Source organism: Xiphias gladius, chromosome 16 (assembly GCF_016859285.1).
Source record: "Xiphias gladius isolate SHS-SW01 ecotype Sanya breed wild chromosome 16, ASM1685928v1, whole genome shotgun sequence".
In the NCBI taxonomy this organism is placed as follows: domain Eukaryota; kingdom Metazoa; phylum Chordata; class Actinopteri; order Istiophoriformes; family Xiphiidae; genus Xiphias; species Xiphias gladius.
The window spans coordinates 19017501-19043274 of record NC_053415.1 but is presented as its reverse complement, the minus strand read 5'-3'; the positions used below and the strand labels follow the sequence as shown (position 1 = coordinate 19043274).

Here is a 25774-nt window from a genome sequence, read left to right as displayed (position 1 = left end):
TAAGAATCTCATCATTAATATGTGCAATTTAAAGCACATTAATTGCTGCTGGTACTGTGGTACTGGTCCCTACCCACTGATTCAACCCATGGGAGTGTGCCCTGAAATAGCACCCCTGCGGCAGAAGGCTTTTATTATTGTAGCCATGATGACAAACATGCGTTTAAGGTTATGGAACGTCACATTTTGGTTAGGTTTAGGAACCAAAACAACTTGCTTAGGTGTCGGGAAAGATCCTAGTTTGGTTTAAAATAAGTACCTCCTTAAGGATAGAGGACCTTCGTTGTCATGGTAACAGCAATAAACACGCAATTAAGGTTGTGGAACGCTCATGGAGGACAGCCCCTGCACAGTATGGGTCATTTTTCACAAATTTTATTAGTCTTGAAACCTAATTCAGAGGCTTCAGTGACTTCCACTACCATGTGCTTCATGATCTTCTATCTTGTTTTTCTTTTAAATATACAACAAAAATAATTTTTAAGCACATTTAAAATCATCGGATATACCTGAAGAACTAAAACGCTTACCAAAGCCATCTTAACAGTCTTTAGCTGCTCAGACCGGCGGATTTTAAGTCCTTGATACATGAAGTAATTATTCCTGGAGAGGATAGTGTCTACAAAACCGAATGACCGCTGTTACCCCAGTGTCTTTTTGTTTATTTAGAAATTAGCCCTCTTTTACAAAACTTATCTCTATTGTCCATACCACAGTAAGGAAAATTTTATTTTGTATTGTTTTGATCAAACCATCATTCAATCAAAGTACCAGAGGTGATGGAGGACCTAATGTGCACAGCCTCAAAAATGTAACTACACGCATAAGCTACATGATACATAGATAATTTTGATCACAGTGACTGTGATTGATCAGATTGGGGTGCCTCTGTTTTTTTTCAGTCAGTATGACTTGGATGAAAGACTACCGGAAATTTAGTGGTAGTGATGGCAACAATCTATTTAAATGTGATGATGACTGCAGTTTTTGCTTCATTGATTTTGTTGTATAATACTTAAAGCTAATCCTGATGTAACCACCCTCAAAGTAAAGATGATAGTAAATACTTTAAATTCATAGTGATTGTTTCATTTCAAATCCAGTGTGCTGACGTACAAAAAGCCAATACACTAAAAATGTGTCACTGTCCTAATGCCTTCTGACTGCACTGTATGTATGGCAGGAGGGTTTCCAGTAGCTCTGGGCTTGTTGCGTAATGTCTATAAATGTAGGTAAATCCCTCTGTGTTAACTTCAGCTTTCCACTGAAGCCCTCCAGATGCTTTTCTCAAAAAGAGATATGGAGCCACACTGATTCACTGAAGTGTCTCTTTTTGTGCTATTTGTGTGCATGAAGTGTGTTTATGCATATGAATAGTTATCTTTATCCTTCTATGTCCGAAATTTAAGTCTAACTGCCAGTTTTCATGTGAAGGTGACTTAATTTACACATCAATCTCCACATGCTTTCTTTGGCCTTCTCTCTCTTTTAATCCTTTGCTCTTTCTCTGCCTGTCCTTCCTCTGCTTGTCATCTCACAAGAGGTCTGTAGCATCAATTCAGATCCATTAGTCTTTCTTGCTCTCTTCCTCTCTGTCTCTTACATTCACACATCGCCACAGTCCCTCTATGTTTCACCTGATAAATTATTTTATTATAATTCTAGTAATGAGTCTGTGTTCTGGAGTGGGTGAAACCATGTGTATTTCCTTCCCATGATTACATTATCCAACATGTGGGATAATAGTGTGTAGAGAATTACAGCTAACGTGAGCCCCAGACTAATATCCGTGACTAATAATCCAGCTACACTCAAATAGAATGTGACAGACGTGAAAGACACCACAGGACTGTGCATTGACCCCCGGCTGTCCATCAATCAAGCAGCACCTGACACTTTCCCACAATGCCACAGGGTGCCTGCTGTGAATATTTAACATGTAGAGATGTATCTATCACCTCCCTGGGGACCCTTAGTGGCTCAGGTGCACTACTGTGAAAGGTCATTTCTGATCATCTCCCCTTTATGTCAACAAGCGGGTTAGGGGTTGGAGGGGTCGATTTTTGTAGGCGTGGGAATTTGCCTACATGTGCATGTATGTGTCCACATTCGTATTGGTGACTGTGTGCTTGCGTGGTTGTATGTTTTCTTTAAACAAATATATTGTCCAAGCGTACTGTAAGCCTACAGCGTAGAATCTTCCCACTCTGTTCCCTGTAGATGGGAGGCATCGAGTCGATAATCTTAGATTTCAGCACCAAGAGGGCATAGCTCTGTTGCAATATCTTGCATCTTACTTTTGCTTCCAGGTGCCCTTTTAGTCATCTTCTATGTAGTAGAAGTGTATAGCATCTTTTTTTTTCTCATTCCCAGTTGGTATTCTCCTTTTGCTCCTCTCATTGCTATCTTTACACAGTCTTCCACAGCTGAGCATAGCCACATTTGTCTCTCAAGTATATATGTGTGCGAGCGTGTGTGTCTACATCTGTGTTTTATGGCCCCAGGGGTCAGAGGTGTTTATATGAAAGAGGGTGACTCCCTTATTGCTTCCATAACCCGAGTAGATCATATGAAACCCTGTCATTTACAGTGAATGGGAGCATCTGGTGAGCCATAAATGTAATGTAATTAAATGAAATGAAAGCCCATATGGCTGTACAAACAGCCTCCCATTTCGACCAACCGAGAGACTGACCAACTCAGATCACAGCCAGGCTGGGCCGCGCAGCGGAGGTTGAAAACACAGACAGATTTATATTATAAAAGTATGGAGGCTCTTAGTCTGGCTCCGTTTTTCATGGTTTTGGGCCAGGTTGCTCACTTCCAATTAAGGGAAACATTAATGCTACACCTAATGGTAATTTAAATTACAGAGGGCTTCCAGTATGGTAGCAACGATATTGAGATTGCCCTTTCCTGTTTCAACATGACAGTGTCCCCATGCACTAAGAGGGGTCCATAAGGAAATGGTTTTCCAGACTTGACGTGGAAGAACTTAACTGGCCTGCACGGTGCTCTGACCTCAATGCAACTGAGGTGGTAGTGTGGGCTAAACTGGAAGACCTTATATAAACCAGGACATCAGTGGCCAACGTCAGTAATGCTCTTGAGGCTGAACGACAGCCAGTTCAAGCAGCCAGACTCCAAAATCCTGTGGAAAAACTTCCCAAAAGAGTGGAGGCTGTTATAGCAGCAAAGGTGTCAACATACTTTGTGTGGGTGTCCATATTATTTTTGCCATGTAGTGTAAGTTTTGTAGGGAACTCCTTGTCACAGTCACTTTTGGGGAGGCGGGTGCATTGGGATGGCATTGTATCAGTGGTGACAGGGGCTGAAAGGATGGTGGCAGATGATGGTTAATGATGATGATTATGACAACATTAATAACAGAGAGAGAGGGAGGGAGAGAAAGGGGCATCCTTCACCTCTGCTAGCTCCTGTGCGTCAGAGGGGAAGTGTGCTGATGGTTGCTGGGAGACGAGGGGGGGGGGTGTGCAGTGGAGACCAACTCCTTGTGATGACCAAGCAGATTCCCCTTCCTTCATGTCGTGAGGCCCTCTCGGTGTTTGCCTCTCCTCTGATTAGCATTTCCCAGACCCGGCTGACTCCCCCCATAAATCCAATAATGGTCCTGAGCTTCAGTCATTGACTCGGTAAAGCTCCTGAACATGTCGTTATTACTAACCCTACAAACACGGGAGTAAGAGGGAAACAGAGGAGGGAAAGGGATAAAAATAAGTAAAAGAGTATCAAAGGGAGTAAATATCAAATTCCACTTGTTTGAGCTTGTGAAGTAAGAGTATTAATGTTTATTGTTTGTGTGAATGAACATGATTAAGAGAGTCTATTTTCTATCTCACTTTGTGTTATGTAACAGCAGTACTGTTAATGTAGGGCTATGGCATATGATAAGGATACTTTCTCAATGAACTCCCAGTATCAGACAAGTAAAGTGTTTTATTCTCTGCCCGCAGGAACTCAACATACTGCATGAAGGTGTCCATGTCTCTGACCGTGGCGGAAAATGACACAAATCTCTGCTACAACTCCAACATGAGACGAACTGAGAAGGCTGAGCTCAGCAAGAGTAAAGACATTCTCTGTCCTGACACAGATGACTATGTTGAACCTGGCAAAGAGCCGGACATCAACTGGTACAAGGTGGGCTGGCTCTCTGACTGGGCATGTTTGTTAATGTGGGATAATATATCTTCTGATGTGTGATTTTTGTATCATTTGTATACTTCCCTGAAGGGGACTTGTCTACTCTTATTTACTATGCATTTTGGAAATGTAACAAGGAGGGCATCTGTCGTTCTGATTATACAACCAAGATATATTTTTGAATGGTTCACTGGATTGTTTTCAATTCAAATGTGGTTCCAGACCATATAGACAGAATATGCGTGGATGCAAACGATGACAATGAATTACGTAAGCTGTGTTTGCTGTGTGCAACTGTAAGAGTCATCTAAAGCGAATAAGGACAGAGCAGAGGGCAGCCACAGAGATGGCTTTCATAATGAACACAAAACTTGTATAAAGAGACAATTTTGCAATATCACACTCTGCCCTGCGGAATGAGTGGATGTCCTCCAAATGCTCCTAGTCCCTGATCTTTATTCAGTATGCACCTTCTCCTTCCTCACCTGGGTTCTTGCCTTTCCCAGGTCAGGCACGGCCTGCGGACAACATAGTGCATCCTGAGAACAGCTCAGGCCAGACTAATCACAGGCAGATCAGCAGTAGATTAGCTGGCTGGGCTCGACCTCTAGGTTTTTCCAGAATTCAATTACGTTCTGGGTAATGACTGGGAGTGCTGGAACCCAGAGTTATTTGGGCGACTGTGGAGCCACAGTGATTGAATTCGAAGCTTGCCGGGAGCAATGGTGGAATAGAATCCGCCGAACCACACAATGTCCCTACCAGAGCACCGAGGGGCTCAAGAGAGGATCATGTCATGGAGTCATTCATTGAGGCTGCACACACATACAGTATACACACACACACACACACACACAGACGCGACACAAACACACTTATTTTGCCACCAGAGACTACTGTAAATAACATTCTCAGTCATTTGTGGCTATACTGGAGTATTGAATGGAGAATATTGTGTTCAGTGCAATAAATCTTGATCGAATAAGTGGGATAATTGCTAGGCCTTATCATTTTGCCGTATGGAGTTTTTTTGTCAGAGTGCCAGGCTATGCATCCCTACCACTTTATCCACTTTCTTAACACACAGTGACGTTTGAAAGCTTTCGTGTCCAGCTCAAACCATTTGAAATCTTATAGATTTAATTCACTGTGAAGCAGGAGTTTTGGGCGGTTGTTTTGAATTTGACCCACCTGTCCTCCTCTAATGCACAGGAGTGCCGTCCAAAGCAGTGGCGTGCCAGCATCATCCAGAAGAGAGACATTCTGTCTATCCAGGAAGTAAAGGAAGATGACATTGGGAATTATACCTGCGAAATCCAGTTTGGTGGTTTTGTGGTCAGGAGGACAACTGAACTCACAGTAACTGGTAAGTTTTTAGGAGGAAAAAAAACATTAAAAAGAGAGTCTGTTTTGTATGTGTGGATGGGCTAGAGATGTCTACAAATTATACTGTTTGTGTACAGAGACTGAACAGAGAAGCAGTTGTAACTGTCAAAGGCAGTTGCAGAAAAGAAACAAATACACACACACATAGACACACACACCATTGAGCACTGCAGCGAAACCCTGCTGCTGTGTTAATTGCTGGGGGAGGTAGAATGCTGTTGCCTGGCCTCTATCACTTCTTCTAACTCAGCACTTTCCCACCACCCCAGCAGTGTTGAAATATTTAAGGCTATAGGCTAAACCCCTCCACACAGGGAGCTAAAGAGCCAGGACCAAGGTCAGGAGATTTGTCTCCTCTCTCTGTTTTTTTTATCCATCTGTTTCTCTTTCAGTCGTTGCCTTGCACAGCTGCAAGGTGAGCACATCACAAATAAATGCATTCATGTGTTCTTTATTAGTGTGCGTTTGTGAGTGTTCTGCCAGGTCAACTACTACGATTGGGGTTGATGAAAAGGTCAAATCCAGTTTTTTCCTGCCCCTTCTCTCAAAATAGTTTCAATAGTCCCACCCGTCATATTCTACTGTGTACATCTGTTTGATGCTACTTATTATACTGTGCCCACTAGGGTCAGATCATAAAAATTAAAGTGTAAAATTGTGTTTGTATTGTGCCCAGTGATGCTGTAGGAAATGAAATGAGCATTGCTTTACCTCCAATTTGGGATGATCATACGGCAACAACCAATATGAAAAAAAATGTCAAGTCTTTCTTTTCAGAAAAGCTCATAAGTGCCTTCATTGCATCAGTTTGATAGTGCTTAGGATGGTGTGTATCATAAAAATATATTTTAAGGATTTAGGGATTAAAGGTGGTAAACTCAAAAAGGTGCCCACATTGATTTTCGGTGGATTCAGCCTTCACAACAACCCTGGTTGCTTGGTCATTGCATCATGTTTTGTGTGTGGTTTAATATCTAAATCAAAACACTTAAACAACATTTTTTCCCAAGCTGCTATGCTTGTTGTGTGTATTTTTAACAACGTAACATAGTAAAGCTCTAGTTGTCAATTCATCAACACGCTGTGTGTGTGTGTGTGTGTGTGTGTGTGTGTGTGTGTGTGTGTGTGTGTGTGTGTGTGTGTGTGTGTGTGCGCGCACTGTTAGTCCCCCCAGAAATAGTATTAGCATTTTATTAGTATTGTGTGGTGTTTATTTGTGTGGCTGGTCATTGCTCTTGTGTGATATGAGGGCGATAGCAGTTTGAGGTACACAGGCTTTTTGCTATCTAGCAAAGATCAAACAGGAAGATACAGTACATACCTCAACCTGTTCAGGGCTTACTATTGGATAAGGCTAAAATGTGATCCTGGAGGTGTGGCTTTGAGATCGGCTGATCTTGTGATTGATGGACCAGCTTTTTATCCTCTGCAGAGCTCAATAAGAATGAGGCGGTTGGGGGTAGATACACTAGGTATAATTTTATCACCATTACCGTCACAGGAGGGTACTACTGTGCTCAACATTTCCAGGATTCCCTGTGAAGAACCTAAATTAGAAATCCCTTGGGACATGCATGGGTGGCATATTACCATGTAACATGTGAGAGGCCGCCAGCAGTAGGTCCATTAAGTCCTTAACCATTTTGGGCTTCTGTACCACAGTTTAAAGGATCCCTTTGCCCAATTCACGGGAAGCATACGCCAATCAGCCACAGCATTAAAACCAGTAACTGGCTTTAATGCTGTGGCGGATCGGTGTAATTCGCTCCCTATCCCTTGTGGTATCTGTCCATGCAGTATTTTGTTTGTTTGTTTCTTTTTGTTTCTGTGTTGTTCACCCATGTTTTGAGGGATATGCTATTAAGACTTCTGTCACCTACCGAATAGAATGGTCACCAACAGAATCTGGGGGGCTCCCAGCACAGAAAAATTATATTTAAATAACTCTGAAGTAACGTGTATTTCTTACTAAAGGAACTCCACCTGTCTTGTTGTGCACTTTACTGGGACTTTGTGTCTGGAAAGACACATTGCTGTTGTTTTTTCATTCTTTGAGCAACACGAACAAAATCTCTTTCACCTGTAGGTACCAAAACGTTAAGTGTAGCTAGAATAACATTTTCTGTGATTTTATGTAAACTTAATGTTTTCCTTTTTAGTTTTCTCTGTATTTTTATAGTGAATATATGTTTAATGTATTTAATATGTCTGATTGTGTGCTATACAGATTGTATGTTTGGCAAGTGAATACCATCTTGACTATATGTTGTATGTACTTTGGCTGTATCCTTGTCTGTCTGTTAGCCTGTCAGCATGACCTCAGTGTTCTTTAATGACATTGGTCATAAATGTTTATTGGGTTATAAATATAAACGATCAACATAAATGATACAGAAAGAAGGAAGGAGAGAGTGGAAAAAGAAAGGGAAAGATACAGAAAGAGGCAGGACAGTGAAAGACTCATCTTTAACTGCCATTTTCTTTCTGTATATGAGCCCTACACGTTGCCTGTATGTAATAAGATTGGCAGAACAAAAGGAGCGAGAACAGTAAAAAAAATATACTACAGCAAGCTTAGGAGTAAACTCAAGCCTGTGAACGAGTGAGTCAGTGAGCAAGAAGAAAAGTAATTGGTAATTTTACGTTTGATTTTCTCTCACTCTGACCTTTTTTCCATTTTTCTGTGTTCTTATAATTCTACCTAAACCACCCATATTTTCTTGTATGCCTTTGACTCATGCTTGCATGTGCATATATAGTATGCTGTATGTATTAGCACACCCATATAGAGCCACAGAGAAACACCCACACACTGCCAGAGCTCCCTTGATGCATGTTTCGCATAATGAAATGTCTACAAGTCATCAAAATGGAGGAAGTAATTTTATTTGACACACAGCGAGCAATGCTCTATAGCTTTAATGCAGAAGTTTGATGTAGAGATCCCACAATTGTTTCTCAAAATACAGGAGATAATTTACACGAAGCACATTTCAAAAAATGAAGACAATGCTCACATCCCCCCTTGTAAACTGACTGAATGTGACTGACCCAGTGTCCCATATTTATTAGAAAACTTGCTACCAGCAGAAAACTGCCAAAGCCTTGTAGAAAAATTTTGTTTTTTCTTTTTGAATATGTGCCTGTCTCAGTCACCAATTCGGTGTCATCAGTTATGTTGCTTCTGCTATAAAAATACAGCTTGTTCTATTAACATACAGCAATTTTGCCCTTATTACCATACCACTGGGGTACCTCCTTTTTAGTGCTGTAGTATATTGCTGGAATTGGAAATAGCACATCCTCACCATAGGCTCATTTCCTTTAATAAACCTACATCATCATCCCCTTTAAGTGGGCGTGAGATGATCCAAATTTTATCACATCCTGTTTAAACCAACATTGCCTGGACAGCAAGCATGAAAGGCCAAACTACGGCAGAGATCCAAGGGCTAATGTCGGAGTTTATATGATAGGCCAAGAGAATGAAGGAGGTCATTAAGTTTAACTGATCTTAAATATAGCGCTATAGAAACTGGCCTTTGCTTTGACCCTGCCTTGCTGCAAATTGTGTGTGTGTGTGTGTGTGTGTGTGTGTGTGTGTGTGTGTGTGTGTGTGTGTGTGTGTGTGTGTGTGTGTGTCTGTTCTATTATGTTTTGTTCTGTTCTGTTCTGTTCTGTTCTGTTCTGACCCTGCTGCACTCTGTAACAGCCTCCATTTGAAGCAGTGGAGGAGGTGCTATTCTGAACTGAGGTCAGTCTTGTAATAGAGGTTAACTATGGGCATAAACACAGACTCGCCCAGATCAGTCTGATCCAGGATCGCCTTAATCTAGCGATGATAGTCCTCAGGTTAATAGAAATGTAAAAGAAAGAGCAACCCCTTGCCTCTTTTATGATCTCTCCGGTTTATTTCAGGGTGAATTTCAGTGTTCTTATCTCATTATGAGCATTTGGACACAAGGAGGTACTGCCTGTACAGCGACGGGGTGTGTATTGAGAATTAAAAACACCCTTATCTACAGATAGAAAGATGTTGTTTTCTCTTTCCCTTCCATAGACCTTCACCTCAACCTCCCATCTGTAAAGAGAGTGCCTTTTTGTGTACTCTTATAATTGATTCATAGCAGCAGCAGGTTTGCTATTTCGGAGTTCCTCTGAGGATTACAGAGCGTGGTCAAATTAGTCTACTCTTGTGTTTGTCTCTTTTTACTATCAGAGAAATGAGAAGCAACACGTCAGCTGAAACCACAACCCAGCTATGACTAATTGATACATGAAAGTACAGTATTGGCCACTCTGTGTGCGTGCTTTGTCTTCTTAAAGTTATATATGCATACCTACAAGTGTCTGGTGTGATAGTTCTGTTTTTTAATAGTAAATCTGAATCATTTCTGTTGCATTTTTATGGTTCTCCCAGGCCTCCTTCCAGGACTGTGATGGTAATGCTGCAATACTGTAACACCAGATAAAAGCCCTGTTCAGCTGATGTATGCAGCTCCCTCTGTGTTCTGTAGGAAGGAAAATATTATACAGAGAGAGCTGAAAAGGATAAAGAGAACAAGGGCGTGAAAGTGACTGATAACAGCAAGGAGAGAGAGTAAAAGAGATAGAAAGAATGAAAAAGATAGAGCAGTTGCAGCACCTGTATCTTATCTGTATTCTTCGCCAGTGTTTCCTGGCAGAAACAGTGTGTCCAGAACTATAAACAGACTATTATCCCAGTGTTTATCACAGAACACATTACTGTTTGCCTCTGTCCAACTTACTGTAATGGAGTCGTTTGGTTTGATGGATGCCTCGGGTATGGGTTTCTATCTATTGCTCCCATTATGCCTCTGTCTGCATCCACTCATTGTAGAAATGTCTGTCTGCACATTCAGCATAGCCTACAAGCATGTTGATTGAGGTTATGACCACTGTAAGTGTACCATTTGGCACAGCGAATCGGAGGTGCAGAGGGCAAGAGGAAATCAAGGGGAGGTAAGGAATCATCTACCTTACATTACCTCTTGTGGAATATCCACAGTGAATGAGAAACTAGCTTTATGTGCTGTGGATAAATATATACTGCATATGTGTGAGAATAAAATATTTAACTGTTGTGGATGGTAGGTTTGTGTGTGTGTGGCGTTTGCCTTATTCACTGCACACTGTATAGGAATGTATTCTCCAGCAGGCGCTGAACACTTAAAATTCATTCATCAGGGTTCGCTGTAACCTGATTGCCATTGCCTCTCAGAGCTAGATCTCACATTTGAGACAGGACAACATGCATATTGTGTGTGCGTGTGTGTGTGTGTGTGTGTGTGTGTGTGTGTTTATGCGGCGTCGCGTTGTGTGTTTTTGGAGTTGTGTGTGTGTTTGTGTGTGTAATGAAGAGCTGAGGTGTGGGGAGGTGATCCAGGATTCATTCTCATCGCGCAGTAGTCTTTCACAGTTCTTCTGCTGTAGGGTCACCCTCAGAATCACACACACTTTTTCAACTTTATAAATGTGTGTGTGTGTGGTGTGATGTGTGTGAGCAGGACTTTGTGATTTATTTATTCATTTATCATGGCGATAGCTTGACTTTTACCTGGCCAGCTGGGCACAATCTCACCACAGCGGATGTTGAAACTACATGAGAAGACGGAGGCAGAAGCAGAAAGCAGAGACACAAGGAAAGAGGACTGTGGCATCCGCACTTCCTCCATCTGTTCTCCTGTCTTCGGTCTGAAGGTGGATAGATGGATGGAGAGGCAGCGATTAGCACTGATATTATCCAAGAGAGCAGGGATAAGAGGAGCGAGTGGGGCGAGATAAGAGGTGCAGGGTGAGAAAATGAGATGGGTTTGCTCTCGAGTGAAACCTTCTCCATCTCTCCGTTTATATGCTTGAGCCCTTGTGTGAATACATCGCACCTGTGCCACCTGCAATGTGCCGGCCTGTCGTGTTCACTCTAAACACTCAGTCTCAGCTACATGTCCATGGGGAGAAAATGATCAAATCACACCCGAGATAAGTGTTACTCCAGCAGTTGACTTTTCCTGACTCCACCTACACCCATGTATGCACCTCTGTGCGTGCACATGTATGTCAATCGCACCCGTGAGGGGCCAGTGCCCACAGTGTAAAAGCACAACCCACTGTTATCCATTCAGTGAGTAGAAAGTCTAGTGTGAGAGTGTCTATAGGACATATAAATCCACACACAGCCTATAAATTTAATGAGCAGCTGAGTCACTCATGAAACGAGTATTACCATTGTAAGGTGGAGCAGAATGAGTCTTTAGTTTAAGCTCAACTATCACTCTCATCATTAAGTAATCTCTCTTTCTATGTCTCTCCCCGTCACCCCTAACCTCTCCACTCCCTCCCCTTCCCTCCTCTCCTCCCATCTCTCAAGGGTTCTCCAACTCACTTCATCTCTATTCACTAGCTGTCCTCTTAGACTCTAAGCAGGCCAGGGTTCACATTGTTTTAATTCAATTAAAATTGACATCAGTCTGCATGTGACGAATGAAATTTACATCCTCCGCAATTAATCTTGCCTGACCAATCCCCCACTCCACCCACGCACACACCCTCAGTCTCTTATTATCATTATCTAGGCATATACAAGGCAGGTACAAGGGCAGGAGTGAAATTAAAATTACAATTCAGCCTTATAATGCCGTTTGAAGCGTAGCTCAATAATTAAACAGTCTTTCTCTGTGGCTGGTATTGCACATTTGGAAAAGGCATGCTTTACGACTATATTTTAGAGACCAGTGAATTGGTCTCCTTTCAGTAAAAAGCTGCAGTACAGTTGAAATGAGATATTTTTATTGTATCAGTGAAATATGTGGAGTACTTGAGATTACTTGTCATAGCTATGCTGATGACACACAACTCTACATTTCACTATTTCCTGATAACATTAGCACTTTTAACTTGCTGTTCAACTGCTTGAGAGACATCATTATCCGTATACCACAAAACTTCTGCAGTTCATCAGAAAAAAAAAAAAAAAAAATTGTAGTGTTGTGTGCAAAAGTTTAGAGGCAGCGTTCTTTTAGAAATACTGGCCGAGTAAGAGACCAAAGAAACTTCTGATGCTGACCTGAATTTTTTTCATTTACAAATCATTATATTTCAAAAATTGGATGATTTCAATCCTAGTCAGATTTAAAAACCAGCTAGACTACTGCTACATCCTATTAACTGGTATATCTGGTAAAGCCATTCAGCTCATTTGTATCTTGACTAGGATCATATACTCCAGTTTTTAAACAACTGGCTACCCTTTCATTACTGAAGTGACTTTGAGGCTCTTCTCCTGGTCTATAAAGCCTGTAATGGTCTGGCTCCAGACTGCATATCTGACATGTGTGCAGTGTTTCCACCCAACATATTTCTCAGATCACAGGACTGGTGTCTCCTTCGCGAGTTCACTCAAACGATACAGCACTTAACATTAGTTTTGTGTGACATTGTGCTCTACAAATTAACTTCAACTTTAACTTTGAACTTTAATGATCATGTAAAAATTGAGCATAATGGCCTCTCTACTGGAGACAACACGAGTGGAGGAAGTTTTTGCACCTTGCCAAGAAAAAGTCCAACACATAACCCGCTGTTAAAACACAAGTTGTCATTTTTAGACTTTGGTTTTTGTACAGATTAAACAGGGGGGGTACAACACATGTTAATGTGTGAGCTTTAGCAGTGCTAGACGGCTTTTCTGTTTTTGTTTTTTTTTTTACCTTGAGACAGAGCCAGCTTAGCTTGTTTCTTCTTGCTTCCAGTTATATTGCCAAGCTGTGCAAACTGTCTCCTGGTTCCAGCTTCATATTTAACAACATATGAAATCTTCTTATCTAATTCTTGACAAGAAGGTGAATAAGCTTATTTCCCTAAATATTAAACTCTTCCTTTATTTGTGTCACCCTTCTTCCTATTTTTATTAAGCCATTACAATTTTACAGGTCACAAGAAAACCATCTCCTTCAAATACCTACAATTTAATTAAATGATAGAGCCCTTGAAATTCATTTTCAGTGAGATTTTTCTTGAGATTGAATTTGAAGTTGAATTCAAATGATGAAATGAATGATCTAATTATCCAGCATAATGGCTTCACTAATATTTCTTTTAATAATTCTTTTTTATCTAATTATGAACTAAAATAGCTTAGTTTTATCAAAGTATTTCAAAATGCATGCTCTCTGCCAAGTTGCGTTACCAAACATTGCCCTTGTGAGTTTGCTGAAACACTGCAGGTGTAAGCCTACTTTGCACTGGTGCAGTACATCCAACGTGGTGAATAGAAAAACAAAGCTTTGTTGTCATGTATTCTCTTTCAATCCTCTGTCTCTGGAGAGGACAGATCTCTCTATCCCTCTAAGTATGTAGCTTATTACCTTAACACGCAACTTCAAGCAGCTTCCGCAAAGCTGTAAGTTTGCTTCAATTTTATATCCAGTCCCCGCTCCAAAAGATAAGGTCCTTTTGAACTATGCATTGAGATGATGGCACACGTGAAGTTCAAAGCCTACATGTGAATTACTGCACAATTTTGTACCTTAAAGCAAGGTTAAAGCTGCTCCTTCAGTCTCATTTTTATACACAGTAGGAGGTGCTCATATAAGCCTGCTGGAAAAAATGCAGGTAATCTATGATTTCTCTTGTGTGCGTGTGTGTCTCTCTCTCTCTCTCTCCCTTTCTATATGCCTATTACCTTACCATGCATTTTCAAGCAGCTTCTGTAAAACTGTAATTTTGCTTCCATTATGTGTCCAGCCCCTAAAACACAAGGTCCCTTTGAACTGCACACTGTGATAATGGCACTCATGAAGTTTGAAGCTTACATGTGAATTACTGGACGATTTTGTACCTTGAAGTAATATTAATAGGTTCCTATAGCCTCATCACCAGCAGTAGCTTCAGTAGCAGAAATGACCTTGGTGTGAGTCTCAAATTGAATGATTAGCAGCGACTGTGGGTGAACATGTTACTTACAGTATAAGGCCTTGTACTTACATTACATGGCTACATTAATGGTTGGCTCTTATGTGTTCACTAATGAAGTTACAATACAATGTTGGCCATTCTGACACTGATGTTATGGCCTTTCTTACTCTGATCTCTCTGCAGTCCCAGTTCTCTTGCCAGCAGTTCAGTGGTAATTGGCCCCTTATGTCCGGACTCACTTCTCCCTTCAGACATTTTGTTTTGCTTTGTTTTGATCTCCTTTCCTTTCCTTCCAGTTCTGTTATAATCAGAACAGTACCAGCTGCAGTATGGTGGTTCTCTGACAGGATATGAAAAGGCTGAAGGTCACTTAGAGGGCCCTAACCAAAACTCTCATTATACAGTGTCCTTAAGAAAAGAACACTCTAAAAAAAACCCTCCCTCCAATTAAAAGATAAGAAGGTGACCATTAACAACCACAGGGGACGATGACAGAAAATAGAGAGATTGTCACAAATTTGATGTTACCCACAAAGCAGCAATGGAAACACTCTTCAGCAAGTCCTGAAGTGTCCAAATTAATTAAGGGCTACAATAGGTGTCTGAGTGTCTATGGGCATATTTGCATGCATTTTTAGGCATGTGTTCAAATATATGTACGCACCTACAGAACCTACAGTGTGTGAATTCAATATGTTATGCAAAAATTGTGGAGAAATGGGACTATTAAAAGTTTCTGTTTTCCCTTTTTTCAGGGGGGAAATAATTGTTTTTTTCTGTCAACATTGTACAAACCAAAATAAACCATGTAACTACTCCGACCAGCCACAACATTAAAACCAGTTACCGGTTTTAATGTTGTAGCTGATCAGTGTATACATGAGGTTCAATGAAATGAAGGTCTGACATCTGTCTCTTACTCCCATTTTTTCTGAGTCTCTCTGTATACCCCCACCCCTAGCTCTTTTTCTCCCTGGAGTTATGGAGTTTCATAAGTTTGATGCAACCCTTGCCCCTTCCTTGTCACTCAGTACTCTAAATCATACATAGAGTGTGCAGTCAGTGCCTCTCAGGCCTGGAGTGGACACACAAGGAGATGTCTGTCAAGACTTTCTGTGGAAGAAGAGCCATCACTGTGTGCATGTAGTGCCGTTCATGCATGTGTTTGTGTGCAAACAGATTCGTGTTTGTGTTATCCCGCCCAGTCTTTTCAGGTGCACTGAATAGTATACAGTGGGTATGTCTGTCTACATCGTAGTTATTTTGGACGTAGTAGCGGTGCCTCAGAGAATGTAAGTAATGTCAAAATGAGGGTTTTTTTTCAGTTCCTTCCAGTAAGTCCGTGACTAAACGCCTTAACTGTCATTACCATTTTGTGTTGCCACCACTTTCCCTGGTACACAATGGAAATTATGTCTTTAGCGAAGCATTGCTGCTTCTCTTGCTGTCTATTTCTCTCCTGCTCTGGTATCCTTGCACAGTTTGAGAGGCTGTCCAGGAAGCCAGTGTCAGCATCTACAGTTTGTTTTCAGTGTCTGTTCCTCTGCTTGTTTGTAAATGTGTGCGTGTGCGCGTGCGTGTGCGTGTGCGCGTGCGTGGGTGCGTGCCTGTGTGTGCTGTATGTACACATTCATGCATGCATGCCCAGCTGTGATAAGTGCAAATGAATGGCAGAGTTTATCTTCCACCTGTTCCTCCCTGAAGCCAATTGCCACTCTGGATACACAGGTGTATCAGCCAGCCAGAGAAGAGCTGGTTTCTCTGAAGCAGGCAGTACGCCAAAGGATGGATGAGATGATAGTAATAGTTGCCAGCAGCGCCCATATTACAGTTTTCTTAGCCATAGCAGTGATTAGGTGATGGGTGGCAAAACTGCAGGTGGCCAGCAGATTATGGAGGCTGTTGGTGTCTCCATGACCACCTCTGCTCCGCGCTGTGTTTAGCTCAAGTTTAGAAATCTCCTGTACCTGAATGATAGGTGTCAGGAAGAAAGAGAGAGGCAAAATGTGCATTGTTGAAGGAGGTTGAATCAGCCTATATTACGGACTTCAAGGTTTTCAGCAGAATGATGTGGGTGTCAGAAATGCCATACCGGTTGTTCTCCTCCTGTGTATGCTCACTAATTTCTCCTCTCCTCTCCTGTACTCTCCTATCCTGTCCTGTTTGTCCCGTCCTCCTCTCTCCTCTCCTCTTCTCTCTGCTGTCCTTCAGATTTTTTCTCCATTCTCATCTGTCTCCTGTCTCCACTCCTCTCTCCTAACTTCTTTTGTTGTAACTCAAAAAGATAGGAGGTACAGAAAGGTAATTAACATGGGTGAGGGCTGTTTCCCTCTCCTCATTTTCTTCCTATTCTCTCACACAAACCCCATTACCTTTAGCTCTCTCACCATATTGCTCTCTCTCCAACTGTGTCTGTAGTTATTTTTAAATCCCCTCTAATCACCTGTTTTAAAGAGTATAGTTAAACTAGAAGGTATTGAAGTTTTGAGAGAAAATCTAGAAAATACTGTTTATTAATTTTTTAAATATTGATTTCAACTCTCTGCCTGTATGACTTTGAATCCCAATGTGGCGCAGTGTGAGGGTTGGGTCCATTCCTGCAGTTGTTGTTTAGCAGTGCAGTGGAGCAGGCTTTATGCTGATTAACTGCATCACATCTGATGGATTCCCAGCGACCTCTCCACCCCTCAATATAGCTCTGGGAGCCTTTCAGGGGAAAACGGCTTCCCGTTTTAATTAGACAAGAATAGGAAATCTATTAGTGAATGGAGGGAAGGCTCAGCGCTGAATGAGGGATTGCTGAGTTCTGTTCGTGTTGAACTAACTACAGTCATCTCCCCTGCCATTGCTGCATTCGCAAGGAAACAAGTGATGTGCTCTCTGTCTCTCTCTCTCTCACACACACCTGTCAGAAGAAAAAAAACATAGGTATCAGAGGCGTATAATGTAAGAAAAAACTGACTCAGATGGAATACAGTTGATAGAGGGGCCATTACCTATATTACAGAAGTACAATATATGCTCCTACATCAGTGTACAATAGCCATGACACATGCATAGCATCCGGCTATCAAAATGCCTTTTTTACAGCCGACATTTTGACTTGCCATAGCAGGAAAAGCCCAGGTGTGACTAACATTAATGATCGCTCTGTTCTATTCAAGTGTCTCAGTGAGCCGTGACCGTGATCAAGCATGCACAATACCAGGACTCTGAAGCTGAAGCAGCTAAATGAAATTCAGCCACAAATATATTTTATTATTTACACATGAGTATTTTCCTGCTGTGTTCCATAATGGTTCCATAAGTCTTGATAAAGGCCTATAGCAGCAAAGCACCTCAACTGAGAAAGCTGTTACTTTACAGTGTTTGTTTTTTTTTGTTTTTTTGGTATCAAAAATACTCACTACTCCACCAAATTGGTACTCATCCACATCTGAAAATAGTCACCAACAAATGGACAAATACTGTTGTCTGAGTAAAATTTGCTAATAATTTCAGCGGCCAGTTGTTCAAGAAATTACTCAACCTTTTTGTTTTAAAATGAAATTATACATATGTGTCCCATTTTTAAAGATTTACATCTTCAGTAGGAATAAATTGGCTTGGTTCTGAGTGCCACAGACAGGGTATAGAAGTCAGTAGATATTGAGAGTAATGCATTGTTGCATTTGGTCTTTTCATGGGTTTGTTGACAGTAACAAGAATATAGAAAATGACGGCCTAATCTTTTGATTGAAGCCAGTCCTTTTGTTGCATTGACGCTAGCACAACCTTGCACATGTGTAGAAGTATAACCTGTTGAATAAAAGTGCTTTAAACCTTATTTAGTGGCAAAGTCACCTAACTTTTTTGAGCGTTTTTTATCAGATTGTGGTTCTCTACCTTTTACAGTTTTTATGTCCCATTGATCATTGAAAGTGAAGTTATAGCTCTCTCCCCATTCATTTAGATATAGGGGCCTGGCCCAGTTAGCCCGAATTAAATGTCAAGCGTTGCCAAGAGGGCTGCAGAGTGGCAAGATTTGCCTATAAGGACTTTGGCTCTATGACTCAAATAAATAAAAGAGCAGAGAGGTCTTCATAATAATCATGCTATATTTATGTTGAGGAAAAGAGCAGGGGGAGAGGAGAGCATCAGGGCCACAGCACACTCTCCCTGGCCCAACAACTCATTGCCTGCAAAGACACAGCCCAGCTTCAGTCTTTAATTCTATCACAGTAAAAGAAATCTTTTAAATTTTTAATGTAGGGGCTGAACTTTCACTAGGAAATATTTGTTGAATGATTAATTCAATGAGTATTGTTTGTAGAGATGAATATTTGTTCAGCTATGGTTCATTTTAGGATGGCCTTATTTCTGAAAAGTGTATACTTTTCAATATTTATCTTGACTTGATTAAATGCTTCTTAATTTGGGATGTGTGTTTTTTGTTTTTTTGGGGTTTTTGTGTGTTTTTTTTTAATGCACTGTGACTCAGTGAATTCAGGAAGCAGATGCAGACTGTGAGACACAGACATGTAGTGTCTCCCTAAATGCTTTGCTTTGCGATTCTGCACACTCTTCCACACGCCTTAATTTCGTCGCATCTGGGGTGTCTCACTGGGATAACATGTTACATAATTAGCACCAAATTAACACTCAATTAGGCAAGCGTTGTTGAGAGGGTGGGGACAGATCGTCTTCAGAGGCTTTAAAAATCACATCAGAGCCTCATCAACCACCTGGCCTACTGGGAACATATTGTATGTCACTTCCATATAAACTTATATTTCATGCCTTTGTCTACAATATCTTATATTTACAGTGTCTTAAAACAGTTCAAACTGAACGTCTGCTTAGCTTCAATGGGAGCAATCCCTGATAGAAAGAAGGATCAGGTGTAATGTGTTCCAATAAAATCTGCTTTCTGTCGCTTCAGCAGAAATAGCGTTGATTTATAAATTGAGCCACTACAAAGCAGTGTAGCTTATGATGCTTCTCTTGGGAGTAAACTGATAAAGAAAAAAATGACAAAGCTTTGATGAAGTTCAACTTGGAAGTTTTCTTTTTCAGACCTGTCTGTGATGGGGCCATACGCAAAATTCAGGATGTGTTATCGTTTAGGCTTAAAATACGAAGATCTGGCATGTTTTTTTCAGGCACCTTTGCACTCATGACCAAATTAACTTTCCATACCCCTTTTTTCCCTTTAAGTATATTATTTTTTTTGGCTGTCCATTATCTCATGCTGTGGATGCATCTTTTGTCCCCAGACTCCCTGAAAAATAAGATTATAAAGAGACAGAATTAACATCGAAGCAACATGGCTAGAAAGTCCCTGAATTGTCCCAAATTACTCCCTTATTATGCAGCCCTGCAGAGATGAGCAACCAATGCATCCAAAGCACCCAAAACAGTGTTTTTTTTTTCTTTACAGGAGCACACACAAATACACAATTCTTGCTCATACTGTATATAGTAACAAACTTTTTTCTCCTCTCTCACAGCCTCCCTCTTCATCTTTTCCTCTCTGTTGTAAACTCAAAAAGCCCTCACCCATCTCTTTCTCTCTTCTCACTTCTCTAACTTCCTCTGTCTTGTCCCCTCCGTCTCTCTTTTAAACGCATGCTTACACACTCCAGCACACACACATTTGCACCTCTGTTGGGGTGGGGTTCCTCATTTCATTTACAGCCACTTGCATGCCAGAATTCATTATACCAACCTTCTGTTCTCGTGCACCAAAGCATGCCGGTTAATGTGCGGAACAAATTTCTCTCCCCCTTCTCTTCACCCCCCCAATCCCACTAATAAGTATGTTTAGGATGTGATTCACCTGTATCAAAGGGTCCCTGTGAAGACGCCTGCTTTGTATCGCTGGTCCATGATTAGTCATTACTTTCAAACCCTCTGTGTTCCCCTCTGCTGCCAAGCTTTGAAGCTAACAGGTGGTTTATCTGAAATGCGAATAACGCATATATATTGTTACATCCTCTCGTGTCTCATAGCTCTGAGAGAATGTGATAGTACAGTGCTGATGGTGCTTCTTCTCTGAGACATAACTGTATGGAGCAGCTGCCTAGTATTAGCAGTTTTATTCCTTTTTATCTGAGCTGGAAAATTTTTTTGTGACACTAATTTCATATGAGGTTTTGTGTGAATTATAAATGCACAGAAGGATGTCAAGATGGCTATTACTACTATTATCACATTTAGATTCAAATGGCGGAATGATGTGTCAGGAATGTTATACCGTTTTTTCTCCTCCTGTCTATGCTCACTAATTTCTCCTCTCCTCTCCTCCTGTTACGTGACATTACATTTTACCAGCCAATTCCTGCCCACTTAAAATCATTGAGAAAGGGACAGTGTGTTCAGGGCCTCTTCGCTTATAGTAAAAATCTGATTGAAAAAGTATGTTAACAGGGACTGATTTTTTTTTTTTTTTTTTTTTTTTTTAAGTCTATCTAAATACAATTGTCACATGTCTATATGTACATTGAAAGAGTTATTGATCGCTTTACTCACTCTTGTTGTCCATGCTGGCTGGGAAGTGATGTTTTAGTAAAATCTTGGATCACAAAAAACAAACAATGAAACAAACAATTTTTGCATCTGAAATGAAAAAAAAAAGCTTCTTTTTGTTCTATCTGAATAGCCACCTCCACAGAGACTGTCCTAAAGAACTGCCCACTATACTCTTTTCTACATTTGCCAATGCCACCATCCCTGTTGCCATGGAAATTGATAGGATGGCACCTGGGGTTCAACTTTGTTATGACAAGTTATTCCAAGTGAAAAAAAATGGGCTTTGTCTTGAAACAAAGCAGTGATTTGGGAGGGCTTTCCAGCCCTTTGGGACTTGCCTTATTTATGAGACACCAGTGAACAGACTGCTATGGAATAAAAAAGCCCAGTATGACTGCCACTCAGACTTTAAGTCTCCAGTGCTTTTTCTTGCCAATTGTAAAATGTAAAATGTATTTGACTGGAAGACTATAAATCACTAACATTCATTCGTTTTTTCGCCTACAATATCCTAGACACAGTTAGATGAACTGAATGAAACATTAAAAGAATGACGCATGCAATCGCTACAATTTCTGGGTTTTTCGGAATTACACTGATGGGGCCAAAGGAGATGTTACCATCACAGTTTAGGTCAAAACAAGGTGACACATATACTGGCCCGATAAAGATGTCTTCATACTCGCTTGGCCTCTCCTTAGCTCACGCTCATGCTCTTGTCTCTCGTTTCCCTCATGTTTTTTTCTTCTCTATTTCCTCTTTTTACTTGCCATTCTGCCTTGTACTGCTTTTTCTGATATTACACTTTGCCTCTTTCACAAATATGTTCCCTTGCCTTTTTGTTTCTGGTCCACGCTGCATTACTGGTCAGGGTGGTGATGTGTGTGCCTGCGTATACTCTGTGTATATGAGTGTGCTTCTCTGGGCTTGTAATTGCTGGTTGATTTGTGGTCAGAGAGGGTCAGACATCCTGCAGGGAACATGTCAGGCTTTTAAAAGCAGAGAAAGAGAGCCCAGCCCTGCACCCGTTTAACCTCAACCACCCCCAGGGAGCTCAAAGCACTTAATCAGCTCCACTACTTTTATTACCTTAGGATACAATATAAAATACTGACAAGACGGTGGCTGTTGTTCTAATCTAGAACATTTATACGATTGTGTTTCTTGTATGCACCTGTGCATACATGTAGAGACATTTGCATAAACTTGTCACATACTGTATACACTGGCTCAATTGTAGAGTAGAGCAGGAGAGGATCTGGGGTGGTTGTAGGGCTGAATAGCACATATTTTGATCCCAATATTCCTCGGAATCCTCATCAAAATCTACTTCATTTACACAGGACAAGGACCTCCGGAAGCCAGGCTTTTTAGCACATGTTAACTTACGGAAGAGCGCCATGTGCACTGGAACAAAGATGCCTTCTTCAAACCTCATTAATGCTAACGCATCACTGTTGTAGCCAAATACTAAAGTCTGACCTTGAAATGCTGTTATTACAGAATATAACTGGAACAACTTTTCCGATGTAGTCGTTGCATCCAGTTATTTTCTGTGCTAAAATGCCAACTTTTGTTGGGTAGCAATAAAAAAATTTTATTATAAGTGTATAGTGTGTCTAAGTGCACAATAATGAGAAGTAGAGACTGCAGAATCTGAACACGAATACATATACCTGCAGCCTAACAGGTGGCCTAATCCATACCCAAATTAGAGTGCTAAAAGTACCTAAGAGGTAGAGCATGGAGTGTAGAAGATTGCCCTAATATTACAACTAATTAAGTCCAAGAACAACAATCCTGTGCCTCCATACACCGAAACAGAAAGTGGCTGCATGTGACAGATGTTCCTTCCCTGCCACTGCACACAGCATTAACCAGCTCATCAGCTCCCATATAAGCACTCACGCATTTTGAAATCAGTTTGGCCAATTTTTGACCAAAAGATTTTGTACGGTTGGCCATGTGTTTTTTCCACCTCAAAGATAATGTAATTTTAAGAGGAACTGTTGCTCTACTCTATATATTGCCACAAATAAGAAATAGTGAACCCTAGTGTGGTGATGATGTAAAGATACATTTCCTATTCATTACCTTTCTCAGTCACATCAGTTTTACCAGAAAAATAACCTTTTGAAAACATTTTAGATATCACATACACAACACTAAGAGAACATGACATTGACAGTCGGCTCATCAGCTTGTGGCTAAATGGCCCCTCCTATAGCTGGTCACACAACCACAGTGTCATAATGAGAAATTAGGAATCGGGGACACGAAGGAAGTGCAGAAGAAAGTGATGGCTTCACTCCAGATGTTAACCAGTGCAGTCAGGACAGCAGATGCTCTGTTAACACATTTCAACACTGCAGCAAACACTAACACAGCAAAAACTGTTAGAGTGACAACATTGCGCCCCATGACCCCACACTGTGTGGTATTTATTCAGCCACATGTCTCCTAATAATGCCATCAATGACTGAGATTCATTGGCAAATAACAGATTCTGCATGCCATCAGCAGATTTGTGATTTACTGGGGACTTGCTGTCTGAACCTTTTGGCAGATGCTTTGGCAATCACAACTGTGAAGTTCACCATTAAAATTATACTTTTGCCTCCCGTAGTGCACATCTGAGATATGTCGAAAGAACTGCTGCTGTCCATGCTTCTATGTCAAGGAGGAGAGGAATTCAGTGATTGAGGCCTTGTCGTTGACTCTGGGATCAGCAGAGTCTAATGGCTTTTCATCAATTCATCCTGTCCAGGGAAGTGTGTGTCATGACTCCTGTAACTACTTCTGACAAGAGTGATGAAGCACTTGTTAAAGTTGTAAGATTCTACTGGAGTTTGAAACCTTTAGATATAAATCTGTGTAGAGGAAGATGGACAGAGACAGTGAGTGAGGGCCAAACGGAGGAGGAGATGAGTGAAAAGGCGAGACAAAGAGGCCCTATGGCTTAGACATGACAGATCGAAGAGAGTGGTGAGGGAGAGAGAGGGGAGTGAGAGAAGCTAATGATCTCCATCTGTCTTAGGAGGCTGGGAGAGAAGAGCATCGTTAGGCTTTTGGAATAAGAGGAAGCAAACAAACAGATGATTTGCAGAATTCGCCCTGGCTCTGTGTTATGTGACTGGCTTCATTTGAGTCAGCCGGTAAAACATAGCTTACAGACAGTTTAGACCATCAAGTGTTTCATGCTGTTGATTGCTGCTCTCCAGTAAGAGTGCTTGTCTAACAGTATGTTTGTTTTCTGTCTACTTTAGGTTTTTGGATGTGTGTGAATGTGTCTATGTTAACGTATATTTGTGTATTTAACATTGAGTGTACTGAACGCACATGTATGTGCACATCTTGCGTTTATGATCACAAATGAGACTGCTGAATCTCTAATAAGAATGTGGCGCAGACTAGACACAGTCTACAATGGCTCTAACATCAAGGAAAGGGAGTGTGTGTAGCATTAGTGGATTGACTCATGTTGGAATGCAAGATGTGTGTCTGGCTAAGAGAATACCTTCTCTCTTGGTTGTCTAATTAGTTTTTATTTTATTTGATAGACTGTGTAAGTGCAATCAGTCGTCCATATTAAACAACAGAATACATTGTTTGTCCACGTCTTCTACAACAACACGTCGAGGTGTTTTCTGATCTGACACCCCTATCGACAAAAAGAGACAATTTGTCTGTGCCTTCCAAAACTGTTGAAAACTAAAGCGGTGTTATGGCGTGACAATGCTATTGTTGAGCTTTGGTTAGGTTTAGGCTCAAAAGCGACTCGGTGAGGTTTAGCGAAAGACCGTGGTTTGGTTTAGAATAAGTACTTTGTTAGGGTGAGGGAAACGTCTTGGCTTGGGTTAAAATAACTACTTTGCTAAGGTTACGGGAGCTTTGTTGTCATGGTAACAATAATTAAAAACATGGTTAAGTTTAGGGAATGATTGTGGTCATGCTTTAAAAAACCCAGCGTTGACGGTCAGCGGGAAACGGGAAACAAAATACTGTCTTATGTATTAAAGTTTGATGTTCTGTTGACCCGTCTATCCACCCTGACCTCCTACCTATGCAGACTTTGTTGCTCTGAAATGACGCCACCTGACTTCCTCCTTTGTTTTTGTCCTAATTCCCAAGGCCGCTAGAAAGCTTTGTGACTTGAACAAACAACATATGTTGTTTTGGGGCACTAACTGAAACGACTGATGCTGTCGTTCTTCCTGAGAGGAAAATCTCTTAAAGTCACTTTACTTTAACCAGCATCTTTCGGTATGTAGCAGTTACTGTTTGAAACTTTTGTCTGCAGTTGAATGGGCAACAGAAAAAAGCAGGTGTGTTATGTAAAAAACAGGCCCCATATTTCCATCATCAAAGCATTCTGTATGACTATTTTGTCTTTTTTTACAATATTGCACCACTACTGTACTGTATCTCAAGTACTTCTGTGTGATTTTCAGATGAAGGTGTATTCTTCTAAGCCCTGTGCTGATTGAAAGAATAAAAAGAAGCTAAGAGATGGCGAGTTGTCTCACTTCCTATCCTTGGTGCTCCTCAGCTACCCTCCCCATAGTGAGCGCCGCCTGTTGTCCTCATTAGCTCATTAGTCTAACGTCCCTACCTGTTTTACCTGAGCAAAATCCATTTTCTGCCCTATTGAAAAACAACCAACATGGTGCCAATTAACAGCTAAGCTGCTCCGAGGGAGAGGTAAAAATTATTTGGTCTGCTGAGAGAATCGGCTCTGCTGACTAACAGTTCTCACTTGCTGACCACTGACACATTCTCT

At 41.1% G+C, this 25774-nt stretch overlaps 1 protein-coding gene across 4 annotated transcripts in view; it reads left to right on the top strand.

The window, feature by feature from the left end:
* Positions 1 to 25774, top strand: part of il1rapl1a (interleukin 1 receptor accessory protein-like 1a) — a 165483-nt gene that overhangs the window by 75737 nt on the left and 63972 nt on the right. For all 4 annotated transcript variants that reach the window (XM_040149368.1, XM_040149367.1, XM_040149369.1 and 1 more), the window contains 2 exons: positions 3975 to 4161; positions 5377 to 5530. In XM_040149368.1, coding sequence (XP_040005302.1) covers positions 3975 to 4161; positions 5377 to 5530 — 341 coding nt within the window. The remainder of the gene's footprint in view (positions 1 to 3974; positions 4162 to 5376; positions 5531 to 25774) is intronic.